Source organism: Culex quinquefasciatus, chromosome 2 (assembly GCF_015732765.1).
Source record: "Culex quinquefasciatus strain JHB chromosome 2, VPISU_Cqui_1.0_pri_paternal, whole genome shotgun sequence".
NCBI lineage: Eukaryota > Metazoa > Arthropoda > Insecta > Diptera > Culicidae > Culex > Culex quinquefasciatus.
In genome coordinates, this window is record NC_051862.1 from 147,783,812 (window position 1) to 147,803,559 (window position 19,748).

Genomic DNA, 19,748 nt, shown 5'->3' on the forward strand with positions numbered 1-19,748 from the left:
TTTTTAGCACCGTGCGTTAATATAAATTTGAAATAAAAATTAATTTTGTAAAGAGTTAATAAAGTGCATCGTTCTCAAATTACACTCATTTTATAGCTTTATTTTTCAAATCTCAGTTTTTAAATTAAAAAATAGTACCCATTTTGAAATACCGTAAACCGTGGTGACATTGATAGGATTTCAATTTATTTTTGGAAAAATTTTTAACTGTCAATTCATATGGTAACGTATTTAGTAACGTATTTAATTTGTACTCTTCATTTTGCTGAAAAATCTCAAACCTATCAATGTCGAAAAAATATTTTAAAATTGTGGAATTAAGACCAACGTTTCAAAAGGGTGCATTATTCTATATAACGCCATTTTAAAATGTTTGCCTTGATTCCAAAATCGCAAAAATATTCGATTTTTAATTTTTTTAAATTACTATTTTATAAAAAATACGCATGTTGTTCAAAGATTTGTTGTCTGTTATGGATTTTTCTCAAAAGATGGCATTTTATGACAGTCAAAAAATTAAATATTTTTTTAAACATTTTTTGAGTAACAGAAAGTGTATTTTAAGATATTTTTTTGCAATTCTGTCATGAAACTATTCACTTTTCCTGTCATTCTTGAACGACGAAATAGCCTACTTTTCTGTATCAAAAATAACACAATCGATTAGCAACACTTTTCAAAATAAATGCTGAAAAGTTCTACTTTTAGCACTGAAATGGGTGCTGAAAAGTTGAACTTTTCAGCACATGTTTCGAAAAGTAACACTTTTCAACATTATTTTGTTTTGAACGGCTTATTGTCAAAATACATGAACATTTGACATACAATTCCTCTCAAAGGGTGTTTTTCGGAAATGCAAAAAATATTGTATGGAACTCGTTGCAAAAGTTGATCATTTCAGCACTTGTCATATTTATCCAACTCGGTGATCCTCGTTGGATATCCGTATGACTCGTGCTGAAAAAAATCTTGTTTTTGCAACTTGTGGCATAAACTACTATTTTTCGGTTTGTTTCTTATTCATACAAATTTCAAAAATTAAATATTTTTGAATTTGAAATGCAATTTTTGTATGGACAGCAGCCAAATTTATATGGAAATTGAAATAGACAACTGATGATTCAAAATGGTATTTTTGGGCATACAAAAAGCACCCAAAAAGTATCAGCCAGACTAAAAAATGTAAACAATAAAATTTGAGGAAAATTGCTCATATTTTAAATGCTGGATAAGGTTGCTTCAAATAAATATTAAATTGTTTTGACTAAATAATGGTACCGTAATCTGGGGCGAAACGGGACGCATGGGGCGAATGGGGACAGCTGTTTGAGCCTTGTTACTTGTTACATTTGGATATTTTTGATTAGTTTCGGATAGAACATACACAGAACATCTAAAATAGTTTATCGTTTTCCAAATTTCAAGCTTTTAAGTGCTCTAAAAATTGCTGTCCCTATTCAGACTGTACTCTCGATTCACCCCATTTGACGGTAACAATATCTACAAAACCAACAAATTGTTGGTTCTTGATATAGTTCTTGATTTCATTTTTTCGCTCATTTTATGCGCATAATTTTTTGCGCTTTCACCTGATCAGACACCGGCAACACTTGATGGCTAAGCTCTTATGCACACACGTCAATTGCTTGCCCCAAAGTCAGCCAACTTTTTTCTTCATTAATCTGACCATTTCGAGGGCTTATTAATTTTTCCAACGCTTCAACAAAGGCGAAGAAACTCAATAATCGTATTAGTGTTGTTTTGTGATGCTTTTTAATGTTTTTTCTTTATTTTACCTCACAACTGCACGAAACTGCTACGGCCTCTAAAACTGGCCAGAAGTAATTTGAAGCAAGACTAGCACAACACAACAAAAATTGGTTCTATGCGAAACGATCCATGAACTCGCGCGAGCGCGCAATAACTGGCGCACATGTGTGTGGGCAGCCCCGTGATTCGATTCATCAAAACGCGCCACAGCATAAAAATTAAGCTTTTGCATTGCGCTGCTTATTGCTGGCGTATTGTTGTTGCGACGATTTGAGCCGGCTTCTTCGAAACTTCTTTCGTCCTGCGCGCTTCGGCGTTTTGGCCAACCCGACGATCAACTCCACGACGATCACGGCAGAGGTGGGAGGCGGCGTGAGGCGGGTCGAGCGCGAAAGTTTCTTCACGTCTTCGGAGCTTTTCTTCTTGGGCCGAGGGGAAGGGGACCGGGCTCTCCGAAGCTTGGCGCGTTTTCCCGAGCGTTGAGTATATATAGTCGGTGCAGTGGGTTTTTCAAATCAGTACCTACTTTGGTCTCGCTTATTCTATACACTTGAAGCGCACAATGCGAATGGTACGTAAAGGTTTTGGGGGGTGATCATCTACAGTGGTTGAGTTTGGAGCAGCTGATCGTGTTTGTGTGGATTTGGAGTGAATTGCGTAAAAGTGCAACATAATGGGCAGAATTGTGTAACAAGCAAAAATAGCAAAAAGATCAGCTCCAGTAGCTGCACAGTGATCGTGAACGGACTGTGAAGAATGTTTAAGTGCAAAACGAAACTTGGTCTGCTCCAAGAACTCCATGGACTATCTAGCCCTCGTTGGCAGTGCAAAGTGACTCTCGGTTAATGTTTGGTTTTCTCTGCCCACCTCCCCCTTTTCAGATCATTGTTCCTTGTTGTCTTGCCCTGTTTGTGGCACTCGTCACATGCGAGGGTACTGCTGCGGAGGACAAAAAAGCAGAAGAAACCGAGATCGAGCCCAAGGAGTCGCAGAATGTGGAGAAACGTGGCATCTACGGGTCCATTGGCGACTACGGGCATGACTTTGGACATCATCACGAACACCACGAGCACATCAAAACCGTAACTATCGAGAAGAAGATCCCGGTGCCGTACACCGTGGAGAAGCACGTGCCCTACACCGTTGAGAAGAAGGTCCCGTACGAGGTCAAGTACGACATTCCCCAGCCCTACACCGTTGAGAAGAAGGTTCCGTTCACCGTCAAGGAGTACGTCAAGTACCCGGTGCACGTGCCAGCTCCTTACACCGTGGAAAAGAAGGTCCCGTACGAAGTGAAGGCAAGTTGAACGTTCTGGGGGATAACGAACCGACGCCCATCAAGTTGTGGCTTCACCGTGGATAGAGGTTGCAGATTTGAAATAGTGCAATTGGTTCAAAACACCACTTTTTGCTCTTTGTAATCAAAGATTCCTTTAAAATGAACAAGTGCTTTAAAAGTTCTTCAGTAAATGATAACTCTGTGATTTTTCATCAAATTTTTATAACATGTTATAAACTATGTGATTTGGCATTATTCAAACACAAGAATTTCAATATGTCATAACTCAAAAATGAACCAATTTAACCAGTTCTGGCTTAAAATTCGAAATAAGTAGATTCCAAGTACCTGTAACAGTGTTGCCAAGCTTCAGCAACAATAGTACTATTTCAAGACTTGCAATCCTATGCTTACGGTGACACCAAAGTTGGTCCATTTGGAAAACCCCAATAACCCTTGTTTTCCCTTCTGCAGGTTCCGGTCGACAAGCCCTATGAGGTGAAAGTTCATGTGCCGCAGCCCTACACCGTCGAGAAGAAGGTGCCGTACGAAGTGAAGGTGCACGTGCCAGTGCCCTACACCGTTGAGAAGAAGGTCCCATATGAGGTTAAGTACGAGGTCCCAGTCCCGAAGCCGTACACCGTCATCAAGAAGGTCCCGTATGAGGTCAAGGTCCCAGTTGACAAGCCCTACAAGGTCGAAGTCGAGAAGCCATACCCCGTCGAGGTCAAGAAGCCTTACCCAGTGGTCGTAGAGAAGAAGGTCCCGTACGAAGTGAAGGTCCCAGTTGACAAGCCATACAAGGTGGAAGTCGAGAAGCCATACCCCGTCGAAGTCAAGGTCCCAGTCCCGTCCCCGTACATTGTCGAAAAGAAGGTCCCGTACACCGTGGAGAAGCCAGTGCCCTATGAGGTTAAGGTCCCGGTCGACAAGCCTTTCCCGGTTTACAAGGAAGTTAAGGTGCCTTACATCAAGGAGAAACCCTACCCCGTGAAAGTACCAGTCCATGTGCCAGTCCATGTGCACAAAGAAGAACACCACCATGATCATTCCTTTGAGCATCACGATTTCCACTAAGCTAGACCACCATCATCCTATCCCTAACCCCAAAATCATCCGATCCCCTCCCGTCAACAATTTCCCGCCTAAACTGAACTGATTTTTTTAGAACGTTCCTCCTGTGTATTTTGCAGTTTTTTACGAGCAAACCAATACGAATCATTTCATAAGTTTGTGATCTTAAATGTAGTTGTTAAAGCGAGCAATATTTTGTAGAGAGAAAGTGTGTTGACTTCTAAGAGCACTGTTCACCCAAGTGGGTGGACGTTTTCGAGAAGTAAATCCGTTGTTAATTATTGTTTTTTTTGTATAAATACCGATAGAGCAGCTAAACCTGTTACTTTATTGATATAATGGTTAATAGACCCGAGCCACGAAATTTGGAACTCCTTAAAGCTGTACCAAAAAAGAAAAGCAAAAAAATGTTATTTGTTACCTAGCAAACTTCCAATACTCTCACCCTCGAGAACCAAAAAACCCCCCATTTATGAGGTAAAATTGATCAAATTTCTCCACATTCGACACGATGCTAACTCTGAACCAACATGTGATATAAGTCATCTTTTAATTTCGAACAAAAAAGATAGAGAAAAAGGAGATAAATAAAAGAAACCGTAACTATGTGTCAAACTTTTGATCATTTTTACGGCATAAAAAACTATAACAATGAAAACATGAAAGCGCCTTTTCCTTAATTGCTCGCGTGAAAGAAACACTTCCTTCCTCATCAGTTACGGTTTTGCGGTCGTTACAAACCGCTCATCAGCGCGAAAACAATCTAACAGATAATCAAAATCGCGTGGCGTCCATAAAGCGTCCAATATTGGCCAACTAAAGCTTTCGAGCAAAAAAGAGGAGTTACATAAACAACATCGCTTCTCATGCACAATAACACCGGAGAGATTGGCGTCTGATCCAAGTCTGCTACCTTGCTACACCACTGGCCCCCCCGGTCACCGATGGCGAAATTGGAGCAAAGTTGTTGATCATAAATGGCCTACCACCACGTGGTCGTGGTGACGAAAGAAGAAAAAAACTCGTTTGGATGGGTAGTCGGTGAGTGCCACACTTTTTAAACCCCTGATGTTTTGACTAGCTTCCAATCCTGCATAGAAGTTAGGATAGATAGTCAAACCAACGGGGTTCGTCCGTACCGTGGAGGGCCATTGACATGGAGCTGTTGCAATGCGCATGCTCAAAGGGGTGAACTAGCAGCAGCGACGGTGTGGTAAGTGGAGTGTAGCGCCAGCTTAAACTAGAGACTTGGGTAGTAGCGACTAAGTTAAGGACTTGGGAGGTGTGTGTGTGTAATTGCGAATTGCTCGCATAATGTGTGCCCGTAATGTGTGTCGTTTGTGAGTAGGTCGTTTACGTTGCGCAACTCCCGTCGGATCGAGCGAGGCCGGGGTCTCGACTCGGGGGGCGGCAGGCTGTATGGAATTAATGGGACACGAGTGGAGGTTGGGGGTTGCATGAAATATTGTTTAATTAGATGGTGAGCGGGTGCAACATTGGTAATCGCAACGTGTTAGCGAGGAGCGATGTGAGGGTCGATATGGGAACGTGAAGCTACTGGCATTGCTTCAGAGTGGTACTAGTTTGATTGATAATTTGAAGAATTAATAATTTAAACCTGTACCTCGGATCGTTGGTGACGTCGGACAACAGCTGCAGCAGGGAAATTCGGAGACGCATCATCGCTGGAAGTCGTGCTTATTTCGGTCTCCACAAGAGCCTAAGGTCCCGGAAATTTTCCCTACATACGAAGTGTTCCATCTACAAGTCGCTGATAAGACCAGTCGTCCTTTACGGGCACGAGACGTGGACAATGCTCGAAGAGGACTTACGAGCGCTAAGCGTCTTCGAACGTCGATTGCTAAGGACCATCTTTGGCGGCGTATATGAGAACGACGGATGGCGGCGGAGAATGAACCACGAACTTGCACAACTCTACAACGAACCAAGCATCCGGAAGGTCGCAAAGGCTGGACGGTTGCAGTGGGCCGGTCATGTTGCAAGGATGCCGGAACGTACCGAGCAATTGAGCCAACGGAACCAGAAGATCAATCCTGCGAAGTTGGTGTTTGTGTCGGAGCCGGTAGGAACAAGACGTAAGGGGGTGCAACGTGCGAGGTTGGTGGACCAAGTGGAGAGCGATCTAGAAAGTGTGGGTGCTCCGCGAAATTGGAGACATGCAGCCATGGACCGAGCTTGTTGGCGGAGAATCGTGCAGCAGGCCAAGCTAATGGTGTAGCGCCAATAAAACCAGAAAAACCAGAAACCAAATTGTGGATCAATCTATGAATTGTGGACTCATGTGGATGATGCCGTCCTCACTTTTCACGAAAAATAGAACATTTTCATCTAAATTACAGAGCTCAGGCTTCAAAAAAAATTATAAACATCACTTAAGTAGCCATAAACTGAGAAAGGGTTGTCAGTTCTACAAAGCGTTTGAATCGTTGGAAACTTTTTCGATTACAGAGCGGATTCGCTAATGCGAATTCTGTTTTTTGTACTTTGGTTTGGTGTGTTGTTTGTACTAGAGGTGGAACGGTGTACTTTTTCGAGTGCTTTAAAATAGAATAGGCAGGTTAAAGAGGGACTACGTTCTATTCCAACTTTCTCATCAATATTTATTAGAGGTAGGTAAAACGGTTCTTCTTTAGAAGCCGCTCATTTTAGCTCGCTCATTAAAATGAGCGGCTCGTTCGCTCTTTATAAAAATTCAAAAGGCTATTGAATGTTTTTTCATTGTACTTTTATAAATTAGAAAAAAAATAATAAAAAAACGAGAAGAATTGCTTGCAAACCATAGGTCTAACAATTTGAATAATAGGATGGGAAGGGTACTCAAACCAAAATTGAGAATTTTTTGAAAATTGCTATTAATTTTATGCTGGTGCCGATATTTTATTATAAAAAATCTATAAATCGATGCCGATGTGCTCTTTTGTACTAAGCTTGCTGAGACTCCTATCTTTATAGAACAAGAAAGCACACGGGCATCAAAATGATAAAGTTTAATCGGCCAAGAGGCTTTATTTTTTCCAAATCTCTTGGGACTTTTAATTATTTTTTGGTAAAATTTTCCTAGTTAAGCATTTTGAAATGCTCAAATAAGTATTCGGTTTAAAAATTCATTCAGTTATACTTTTAGAGTGGCGTTCTTATATAAAAGAGCCATTTTGCCCATCTCTAATTCTTCTCTCAGCAGAATTAAGCTTGATTTTGAATACTGATTCGTTAAAGGTGAAGCCGTTGATCATTTTCGAAGAAAATTGATCATCACTGTAAAATATTCTGTATTAAATTCTATTTATCGAATTTCTACACCAAAATGAATCAGCATGTGTCGGTTGTTGCCTTCTTGAAGCCACTGAAGGAATTTTTGATCTAAATCAAATGTGTTTCAAAATTTATATAATATTGTGCTACAATCATTAACGCCCTAGTTGGCAATCATTGATTAATGACGATTTCTATTACTTTGCAAGGAATGGGATAATCGTTACCAAAAGGAATCAGCATGTGTAGGGCACTATTCTAAACAACTTGTAGAAGGAATTTTGTCCAAATATTGGTAGGGGCGTCAAATTTATATCTTAGAACGAAAAATCATGACAATGATGGAAGTCTTCACGTTAAGGTTAAATATAAATCAACTTAATTACATATAACAATCTATGAATGTTTTTCAATTTTTTTTTGGAAGAGATTTCGATCTCACTTATACCTTTCATAATCTACAAAGAACAATGTATAAAAAATATGAAAACATCCTATGGATAAAAGTAACATTTTCGCAGTAAAGATTGAAAACTTAAGCAAGTTAGTTAACTCTTTAGTATTTAATTTCTAAGTCATTGATTGTTAACGGTTTTAGCATAATTTATCTCAATATACTATTTTTTAAAAACAAAATGTTTCAAAGTACAAAAACACAATTTATGCTTACTATTCATGTTATCTGGTTTGAAATTAGTTATTTAACAATATATATTCAATCTTAAAAGTCAATTAATTTATCAAATAAAGTATTTTCATCAAAATAAATTCAAGATATCTTTGTTTATATTTTCATATGAAATAATCATCGGTAGTTCTAAATCTGTTCGCACCCCATCCCACAGAAATGCACGCATATGTTCAGCCAATTATCACATAATATATTGTCTTCGTTATGGCAACATATCAAACTGCGTTGCGTCGTGGAAGGATTCTCCGCAGCAAGTCACGGGAATCCCCTTCAAAGTCCTAGCTTTTGTAAACCACCACCGTTTGTTTGTTTGTTTGCATTGAGCCAATACCAAATTAATGACACTCTAACCTCAAACCAAGCTTTGGAAAAACTCGCTCCCAACCACATCGTACACACACGCTGGATAATAGAGTGGTAAATTATATCCCTTTCGACTGACCCAGAGAACCATCAGGCATAGAATAACATTAATAAAATCATCATCGAATCGTTTTGTATCGGTTGGTTTTTCACAAAACCTCAACTCGCTCAACCCTAGTTCCTAGCACGTTAAGGGAAGGACCTCCCGGAGGAATCTGCCACTTCATCACGATTCCTGCAGCAGCAGCAGCCACAACAGTCAGTTGGTAATAAATTATCGAAACTTTTGTGGCGAGAGAATATAAGTCCTTCGAGGAGAGAGTGAATAATATAAACATTTATATTTTATTGTACAGTCCCATTGAGGCAACCCCAGATGGTGGTGTGCACCCCAAACATAAATCCGAGAGGACCCTCCGACTTCCGAGGACCAAACATTTCGCACCCAACCCGGAGCAACGGCGAATAAAAGTCCAATTGAATATAAACTGCTTTTTCGCGCTTTGAAAATGTGTATGGGACTCGATTTCCCATTCACTGATGGCAAAACAACAGACTGTCGCGGGACCGGAGAAAGAGGAAGTTTATTATTTTCAGATTTGACATAGTGTGAACAAGAAGATTTATCGCCACTTTTGGCCCCGCACCGGCTCGAGGCGCAAAGGTGAGCCGTCGTAAGTGGCAGATCGGTGATGGGGTGGATGTGGCAACAAGAAATATTTTTTGTTGGATAATTTCAAGGATTTCAGAACAATTCTCTAGAGTTTAGCATTTTTCTTTTGCATTTTTAATTTTGTAAAAAAAAGTCGAACTGTCACTTTTTACACGGCGCTCACGCACACTATCAAAACAAACGTTATTTTTTTTTATGATCCACAGATCCAATGTCTCCTATGATTAGTGTTACCAAGTTGCCAGATAAATTTGCATTGTCAAATTTTTCGAGTGTCACTTTAAAAAAATATTTTTCTATTTCTTCCAGACTAAGTAAAATAATTATATATTGTTTATTTTGTAAAGCTATAATGTAAACAAAGTGAAAAAACATAATTTTTTAACATAATTTTGCGCATTAATTTGAGAAAAGTGGCTTTTCCTGATTTTTCTGCTAGATTTTTTCTTATTTTCAGACCTGTTAAGTGGTAACCCTACCACGGCATTTCAAGGCATTGACAAGATTTCACGGTCATGGGCAAATTTCTTGGATAACTAGACCTCATTAAAATTAGGAACTCTCAGAAAAAAATGATATGCGGAAAAAAAATCTTAACCTTTTTTTAAATACCAATAAAAGATATATTCTCAAAATATTTTGCTTTCGAATTTGAGATATTTTCGAATATTTTTTAGGGAATTCGAAAAGCAATGTTTGCGCTAGTTTGAGTTTCAGTTTTTTTGCAATTTCAAAATATTTCATGAAATCACTCTTGTAGAAAATATTTTCGATAAGCGGAGAAAATTGCCTACCGTTTAAAATTGTTGACTTATTTCAGCGGACTGCTGATTGTTTAGAAATAGCTTCGTTAAGTTTTTTTTTTAGAAAAGGTGTTTTTCCCAGAGTTACCTAATTAACCTGCATTTTTCATAGTTTTTGGGGAATTTCCTGCTCTTTTTGATATCAATATCAATTTAATAAACAATTTCTCCTGATCCTGAAATGTAAATCAATTTTAATATTTGATAATGTCCAAAACACGTTTTGTAACTTATTTAAAGTGTAACGCCAAATTATGTGAAATAATTTTTATTGATCATGGTGGAAATTTTAACTACACAACACAATTCATTTTATTGATTGCCAGTCACATTACCAAATGGACCAAATGGAGTTAGGAACATTTTAAGGTTTATATTTGAACTACACGAATTCATCATGGCACAATAAAGATTCGATTATAAGAAGTAAAATTTTTGCGGGGACTTCGAAAAATCAACGATTGCAATAAAAACATAAACACATTTTCAGTGATTTTAAAAATACTTGAGTGGATTAGAAATTTTAAATTTAGTTTTACCTGTTTTTAAACATTTTCAAAAACATTTAAGAGTTTGAAGAACTCAAAAGGCATTGAAAGACATGTTCAAAGGTACCTTATTTTTTTAAAGGTTTACAATTTTTCATTAAATAAATAATCACAATCATTAAGGAATGTTTAGCAGAGCTCAATATTCATCGAACCACCCTAGCACCCATTAATTTCCCTTTCACCCCAGGCACCAACAAAGAGAGCAACGTGTTCTGCTGATGCCTGCTCGCACGCAATGAATCACTGTGCTGCTGCTGCCACTTCTTCCAAACTTCACCCGGAGAGGTCTTTGGCAAGTGATGTCCATGCAGCACGAACACACTGCTCGAGCGGGGCTGCTGAATTTGAAAGAGTGACTTACGATCCCCGATTTATACGAAACCCATCAACCTGGCCCGATTATAGGTCCACCTCAGACGACCGGAAGGAGGTTGCCCGGTGGCACTCCACTCAGTACACTCAGTAACACGAAATAGTTGTGTCATGATGATATATTTTGAAGTTTTGTTAAACAGGTAATTGTCATAAATATTTCGTCGCCGTCGTGCTAACTTGTCACACGTGCATTTTGGGCCAAATTGAGTTAAGAACGCCTTTTTGTGCAGCTAACAATGCCTCACCTTTTGACACACGTACACGTTAGGCTACCGTAAACATTTGTAATTATAGCTCGGGACTCCAACAACCAACTTCAACCAAACTTTGGGATAATGCACAGAATGTTCAGTAAAACAAAACGTGTTTGTTATTGTTTACAGTGCGTGCTCTAGTTTTTGTTTATTCAAGATCAAACATTAAAACGCGTTTTTCTCGAAACGTCGAAATGGCGGGTTCGACAAGATAGCCCGACGACGTCTTTTTGGTAAATAAATGTGATTTGAATGGAAAATTTTACAATTTTGTTGTTCTTGACCCTCTAAAACTGAATGAATCCATAAAGGTCCAAAAGTGTACCCAGTTGACCAGGCATGCACCATGCACCAAAACTTAATGTGACTTTTTCTCATCGACTGAGTGTTAAAAGGGAGAGGACTAGATGTTGATAGATTGGCCGTTTGACTGGACGATCTGGTTGGTTCAAGTCGCCGAGAGAAAGATATTGCAATCTGATTTGCCTCCAGGTGGTTCGAATCGCGTTTGTATTCATATCGGATGTGTTTGCATAATCCGGCGAATGAATATTGATCACTATGTCGTTTATAGTTTGAGCTCTCATTTTGATGAATTATGTAGCTGCCGCTGCTGCTGTTCGAATAGGGCATATTGATTGCTTAATTTGAGTGGTAGATTGGCTTTTGAAGCCTAAAGTATCATTTGCTCGTGTTAAGATTTGAGTTTCGTTTTTTCCCAAAGGTCTCTAGCCAAGGGCACAACAACAACCCCGGGCCAGGGAGTTGTTCTACAAGACTAATTCCATCTCCGATGACAAGTTCAACTCCGCGATGTTACACGTCCATCATCCGGGGCGGTGATACCGATCAGACACACGCCGGCGCTTGCTCGGTCCCTCGACCCAACGGAACATGAAAAAGGTCGGAACTTGCGACATATTAAGGTCGGTGTCTTTATCCATCTGCTAAGCGTCAACGCGTGCCCAACCAAGACAGTCCTCGTGCTGGCGTTCTACGCTCGGTTGGTGGCGTTACGAAACGTCGCTTTGTCGTACTCGCAAGACAGCAACGGGGAGGACCATTGAAACAAAGTTCCTTTTCGTCTACCGGGCGGGGTGTGTGTAACGTTGTAAGGGAGTCTCTGTAAAAATGTCATCTCAGAACCACCTAGCATAGTACTTAAATTTGTAAACTAAGTTTTTTTTTTAAGTGTTCACAGAGAATCGCTCAAGGATCCACACTCCAGTGACTACAAAGTGCGCACATCCTTATCGATTGTCTCAGATCGCACACACTCTCACTTATCTTCCGTTTGTTCATGTTTGTTCTCGGGTGACTTCTCTGAAAAATTACCTACACTAAGGCTATTAAGGTAAATTATCCTTTTGGCCCGCTTTCGTCTCACTGGCAAAAAAGGACACGGAAAAAAGGATCTACCTTTTTTTTTTGTCCCTCAGACTTACAGACAGTGAGCAGGTGCTCAACATCTGAATCGCAAAAAAAACAACGATTCCCACATCGAATTACCCTCAATGACTCTCGAGAAAAAAAGGAACGAAGGTAATCCTTTTTTCCCATCAAGATCACGCCTCGGGAAAAAACCGGCCAATCGAAAATGAAAATCTCATTATAACCAGTTCGCCACCCACCAACCGACGCAGACGCCACCAGTGCGAAATCCCATGTCAAAACTCGTCACAATAATTTTTCCGACCAACTTTTCAGCTTTTCATGCGCTTGATTGTGCTTGGCGCGTTTCAATTTTCGCGCGCGCTCTCGGCGGCGAATTAAAATCTCCTTCTCTTTTCCCGCTCGGGTGGCGGCGCTGTCGAACCGAGGGGGTTTTCATTTCCCGACCATAATAGAATTCAATTATATTTTCACCATTTATTCATTTCGGTTGCGTGTTATCTCGTTGCGAGCAGGATTTCCAATTAAACCGAGCTGGTGGTGAAGTGGCTGGCCGGGCGCCCGGGAAAAAACGACGAGGGGTGGCGCAATGCTGGAAATGATAGTCTTTTTGAAACAGATTTTATAACAGAAGATTGTTAGTATTAAAAAAAGTCAGTTATTTTTTTTTGTTGCTTTATTCAAATTGATAATTCTTTAAGATTTTCTCCTCTAAATAAGGAAATTTGCATTGCTGTTTGTATTTTATGAAATTAATGTTAAAATTACAACCATTTTAATCACAAATCTTCGTTATAGGCAGTTTATGATATTGTCTAGAGCTGGCAGTAACTATCTAAGTTCACCTATTTCTAACACAATTGAAAAAGTATGCTTTTTGTTTTGAACTATTGATTTTTTTGTTGTATTTGTTTTAGCTTTCTTATAGAATATACTTTCTCATGTATCATCGTTTTGGATTGTTAATTGTACGTAAGGCTGGTACAATTTTATTTAAAGTTTTAGCCACCCCTCTTCAAAGTCGAACGGAAACACCTATAACTGAACTAATGTAAAATGAATTTTAAAACACTTTTTTAATTCAAATGTTGAGACTATGGTTTGTTTTTTTTTTTAAATTTAATGTAAAAAAATAAAAATAATTCTTCATCATTGTTGTGATTTTTTCAGTATTTCAACATATGCATAAATAGTCAGACTTCTAAAACATTTTTGTGAAATTTATATTCTTACAAAATATACGATTTTTGTTGTGAGTTTTTTAATTTTTCAACAATGAGAGGTTATTTAAAAAAACATTACTTCCAAATTTTTTTGAGTTTTTTTTATTCCTTAAAAACATATTTTTTTGTAACAAAATTGTGAGTTATCCCCTGTTTTGAAACATGAGCAGCTCTTTTATAATCAAAAATTCTGACTTCTATTTTTTCCATTCCATTCATTCAAAACAAGCTATTCTTAATTATGGTAATATATTTGTGAGTTTTTGTATTCTTTCATACATGAGCAGTTATTTAAAAAAAAGTATGAATTCTAAAATATTTGGTAAGTTTTCCTTTTCTTTAAAAGACATTATTCTGGATCAAGTCGTATTTCTATAAAAATTTCAGAACTTTTCCATTTAAAAAAAAACTATTCTTGCTCGCTGTTAAATTTTTGTAAATTTTTCATTCTTCCAAACATGAACTCTTCCAAAAAAGTCTGACCTCTAAAAAAAATTGTGATTGATTAAATTCTTTGAAAAGAAAATATTTCGTGATGGATGTAATATATTTTTTTTATTGTTTAAAACAAGCGTTTCTTGATCGTCGTAATTTTTTATTGATTTTTTCTATTCTTCAAAACATGAACAGTTCTTTTATAAAGTTGAGAGCTTTTTTCTCTCAAACATTAGCTTTTTTGAATAATAAGTCCAGCTTCTGAAATTAGTAAATTTTTATGTTTTTTTAAACAACTTCAAATTGACTGCCGCTATATTTTTGTGAGTTTTGCCATTCTTAAAAACATAAGCAGGTGCATTATTTTTTCAAAAACCTTTAATCTTAAAAAAAAATTAAAATATACTGCTCTGTTTCAAGTTTTAAGCATGATATTCAAAAACTTTAGGCTATCAATTATAAACAATTTGCAAAATATCAATGAATTTATGAAAATTTTTATTTTTTCTGGATGTTGTTGTTGATTTTATTGGGGAAACTTTAACCCTATGGGTCATTCGCTCCCGAATTTTTTTTTTTTTTTCTGGATGGATGTTCCAAAATCAAAATTCGTACAATTATTAGATGGTCTAAATTTGATTAAAAATTCATAAATAAGCACTATGCAACGTATTCGATTTGTTTACAACCGATTTTACGGTTCTTAAATTGAAATTTAATTGTTTATCAATAATTATTTTCATTCCCCGACCTCTCTTCAATTTCCGAGAAACTTTGCTTCAAGGGGTAATGTTGGTCCCTGATCATAAATCTGAGGTCAACTTTTCGATATCTCGAGACGGTAGAGCGGCATGATCCATTTCATTTTTCAAGATGTTTACTAAGACACGTTTTTCAGTGATTTGTGGCTCGAAATAGTGAAGAAAAAGAAATTTGGTAACAAAAAAACCCTTTTGTAAAATTAGACGCCCGATTTGATGGCGTACTCAAAGTTTCAAAAAAACTTATTGTTTTTTATCAAGAAAGTTAAAAAACAGTTTTAAGAAAGCTGCCAATTCCCGTTACTCAACTGTTAAAAATCAAGAGACATGTCATTTTATGGAAAATTCAATGTATGTATTGTATGGGGGTAATTCTCCGCCAACTCACATAGCAGTTGCCCCGACCCCTCTTCGATTTGCGTGAAACTTTGTCCTAAGGGGTAACTTTTGTCCCTGATCACGAATCCGAGGTCCGTTTTTTGATATCTCGTGACGGAGGGGCGGTACGACCCCTTCCATATTTGAACATGCGAAAAAAGAGGTGTTTTTCAATAATTTGCAGTCTGAATAGGTGATGAGATAGAAATTTGGTGTCAAAGGGACTTTTATGTGAAATTAGACGCCCTATTTGATGGCGTACTCAGAATTTCGAAAAAACGTATTTTTCATCGAAAAAAACACTAAAAACGTTTTAAAAATTCTCCCATTTTTCGTTACTCGACTGTAAAAAATTTTGGAACATGTCATTTTATGGGAAATTTAATGTTCTTTTCAAATCTACATTGTCCCAGAAGGGTCATTTTTTCATTTGGAACAAAATTTTTCATTTAAAAATTTCGTGTTTTTTCTAACTTTGCAGGGTTATTTTTAAGAGTGTAACAATGTTCTACAAAATTGTAGAGCAGACAATTACAAAAATTTTGATATATAGACATAAGGGGTTTGCTTATAAACATCACGAGTTATCGCGATTTTACGAAAAAAAGTTTTGAAAAAGTTGGTCGTCATCGATCATGGCCGTTCATGGTCACCCCCGACAGACACGGACGACGAAACAAAGTGAAACGCAAAAAGTAACTTTTTCAAAACTTTTTTTCGTAAAATCGCGATAACTCGTGATGTTTATAAGCAAACCCCTTATGTCTATAAATCAAAATTTTTGTAATTGTCTGCTCTACAACTTTGTAGAACATTGTTACACTCTAAAAAATAATCCTGCAAAGTTAGAAAAAACACGAAATTTTAAAATGAAAAATTTTGTTCTAAATGAAAAAATGACCCTTCTGGGTCAATGTAGATTCGAAAAGTACATTAAATTTCCCATAAAATGACATGTTCCAAAAATTTTTACAGTCGAGTAACGGAAAATGGGAGAATTTTTTAAACGTTTTTAGTGTTTTTTTCGATGAAAAATACGTTTTTTCGGAATTCTGAGTACGCCATCAAATCGGGCGTCTAATTCTACATAAAAGTCCCTTTGACACCAAATTTCAATCTCATCGCCGTTTCAGGCTGCAAATTATTGAAAAATACCTCTTTTTTCGCATGTTCAAAAATTGAAGGGGTCGTACCGCCCCTCCGTCACGAAATATCAAAAAACGGACCTCGGATTCGTGATCAGGGACAAAAGTTACCCCTTAGGACAAAGTTTCACGCAAATCGAAGAGGGGTCAGGGCAACTTTTCCCGATTTCGTGTGAGTTGGTAGAGAATTACCCATGGGAAATTCAATATATTGATTTATATTTTTCACGAGTTATCAGAATTTTACGAAAAAGCTTTTTGATTCTATTTTAATTGTAACTGCATTCGTTTGAATTAATTTTACATATGGGTCATTCCATCTCAACTGTGCACGAAAAAGTGCGAATTTGAAAATTACCCTCTCCGATCCTGCTCAAATTTGGCAGAGCTGTTGATACTATCAAAACATGCAAGAATCCCGAATTTCATCCAAATCGGACCATCCCCTCCATTTTTGTACCTCCCCAAAAAATCGACTTTTTGGCGATTTTTGACCAAACCTCCTAGTTTCAAACGACAATAACTCAGGAACCACAAATCTTAGAGGGTCGGTCTTAGACTCAATTTTGAAGGAAATTGGACGTAGAATCCATTTCCGTGATCAAAATTTTGATTAATTTATTTTTCTACCTGTATTGCGCAATTGAAAACTTTAAACGGTCGTATCTCAAAACACCCCAACTTATTTTTTTTATTTGACCTCACCATCGTGTTCCCCGGCCAATTTTACATAAGAATCACTTATCGACAAAAATGAATATTTTTCGTTCCAGAGATATTGAATTTTAAAGTTTTGTGTTTTCGAGATTACCTACATCAGCTTCATTCGCCACATCTGCTAAAAGCACACAGGCGGGCTGATCAATAACTGCTACCTGGTGTTCTGGGAGATGATTAATTTAATTTATATTTTTATAATTTTACGCAAATAGTTATTCATATAGCTAATACCTAGAAATTCTAGTATGTTTGGCAGGTTAAGTCCTCGCTCCTAGTTTCGTCCAATTTACTCATTTGCACTATTTAAACAACAAATTTTGCAAAACTTTTGATAGAAACTTGCTTGTTCACTTATTATTGAGCTATTTATCACTCGATTGAATGCCAAAGCGCTGATATGGCAACAGTAGAGGTACGCTGGAACTAGATGCTGTTCCCCTCTCTTGATCAATCTATTTTTGTGAAAGGAATATTTATTGGGTAATTTTACGTGTTGTTTTTGTTTTAGAGTACCTCTGAGGCCATGACTAGGGCCTTTATCATGGGCGGTAGCAAAATAGTGCCATTCAGCAAAAACCCCAAAACCTGCTTTATTATTATTATTATTATTATTATAGTTTATTAGTGACACTTTACCATAATTTGGCAAATCCGATTTATGATTTAAAAGATTGATCATATTAAATCAATTTTTATATTGTGAGCCAGCTCCATTTAATTAAAAGAATCCAAGATTGATATAAGAAAAAATACTGTTGTTCGGACGGTGTCGAAATCATCGCAACTTAATTAGGGGAATTAGCCGCTTTGCAGCAGATCAAACTTTGTGATTTTCTTACATTTTTCAGTTTTATACTTTCCATAAATCCTTTTCCTGCTCCTTGTGATCGTCCTTCACTAGAGTACAACGAATACACAAATTTTATAAATTTTAGTTCATATTTTTTACTCAGTAATGTATCGTGCACTTATTGTTCAGTGTTACTAACAAGATTAATTGCATTTTCCTGCTCGCTCCGTCGGAATCTTATTCTGCCCTTTACTGTGCGCGTTATTGCTCTGTCCTATGGGTTAGCACAGAAATTCACTTCATTCATTGTTTTTGAGCACATTCGTGGTTCAACTCCAGTTTCCTACAGTGTTATACAGTCAATTTTTGTCCAATTTGATAAAGATTATTTATGATGAAATATTATTTCAATAAATGGCCAGGTAGCAGTTATTGATCAGCCCGCCTGTGTGCTTCTAGCAGATGCGGCGAATGAAGCTGATGTAGGTAATCTCGAAAACACAAAACTTTAAAATTCGATATCTCTGGAACGAAACATATTCATTTTTGTCGATAAGTGATTCTTATGTAAAATTGGCCGGGAACACGATGGTGAGGTCAAATAAAAAAATAAGTTGGGGTGTTTTGAGATACGACCGTTTAAAGTTTTCAATTGCGCAATACAGGTAGAAAAATAAATTAATCAAAATTTTGATCACGGAAATGGATTCTACGTCCAATTTCCTTCAAAATTGAGTCTAAGACCGACCCTCTAAGATTTGTGGTTCCTGAGTTATTGTCGTTTGAAACTAGGAGGTTTGGTCAAAAATCGCCAAAAAGTCGATTTTTTGGGGAGGTACAAAAATGGAGGGGGTGGTCCGATTTGGATGAAATTCCGGATTCTTGCATGTTTTGATAGTATCAACAGCCCTGCCAAATTTGAGCAGGATCGGAGAGGGTAATTTTCAAATGCTGTTCCGCTTCAGATGGAATGACCCATATCTGAAGTTTTTTTTTGAAAGGGTCTTACAAACTAGAACCTATTAAAAAAAAATTGTAGAGTCTTAAGCTTATTTGCTGGATGCAATATTTTCATTTTGAAATTTCTGTCAAATTTTTTATCGCCTATTAACCTTAATTGTTGTCCATTGGCATTCAATAGATTTTATTTATCATTTATTTTTTTCTACCTAATGGTAGACCCCTCGTCCACAACCAACTGAATGTGTGAAGCCGTTTCTGCGCTCATTTCCAGCTTTCCGGGATTCTGCCTATTGTCGAATGGGATGGATTTCACCTCTCCTGTCTAGCGTCCAATTTTTTTTTTCGCGCCAAGGCTGTCTATATTTAGGGTAAGAAATTTCAATTTCGGCTAGGCTTTGATGGACATTTTTCGAACATTCGTGAGTCAAAATAACCCTCTGCCACCCTTAAATTGGTTATTTAGCACTTGGCAAACCATTTCCTCCGCCACCCGAGGAGGGAAGTCACAGTTGCTGAAACGATCCAGCATTCAATTTACGGCCATAATAGGGATGACTGGCTGGGGTTGGCAGGCAGGCAACGCAAAGGGAAGCGATTACACTCTATTAATTCAATGTTACACCACTTTCCGAGCGTCCCCTCCCGGGGTTGAGGAAACTGTCGAGATTTTACCCTAGTGCTTATTTCGTACGTACGATTTCAAGTGGCTCGCAGCGAAGGGGAGGAAAAGTCACCGCAAACTATTTATTATTAGGGTGACAAATGCTTGTTGATATTTGAAGTTTATTTATCACATTTAGCACAGATTCCCGGTTGGGAAGGGATCGCTTTCGAG

At 37.6% G+C, this 19,748-nt stretch overlaps 1 protein-coding gene across 1 annotated transcript; it reads left to right on the forward strand.

Moving 5' to 3' along the window:
- The first annotated feature begins 2,293 nt into the window (after positions 1-2,293).
- On the forward strand, positions 2,294-4,531 carry LOC6041589 (proline-rich protein 4). Its single transcript, XM_038257582.1, has 3 exons — positions 2,294-2,341; positions 2,652-3,068; positions 3,524-4,531. Exons 1-3 carry the CDS (start codon positions 2,333-2,335, stop codon positions 4,124-4,126), a joined length of 1,029 nt encoding a protein of 342 aa, XP_038113510.1. The 5' UTR covers positions 2,294-2,332; the 3' UTR covers positions 4,127-4,531.
- The last annotated feature ends 15,217 nt before the right edge of the window (positions 4,532-19,748 follow it).

Excerpts from the sequence above, each read along its gene's own strand:
- LOC6041589 (XM_038257582.1), top strand. Across the intron at positions 3,069-3,523 it reads AGGTCCCGTACGAAGTGAAG|GTTCCGGTCGACAAGCCCTA; the intron begins GCAAGTTGAACG and ends TCCCTTCTGCAG.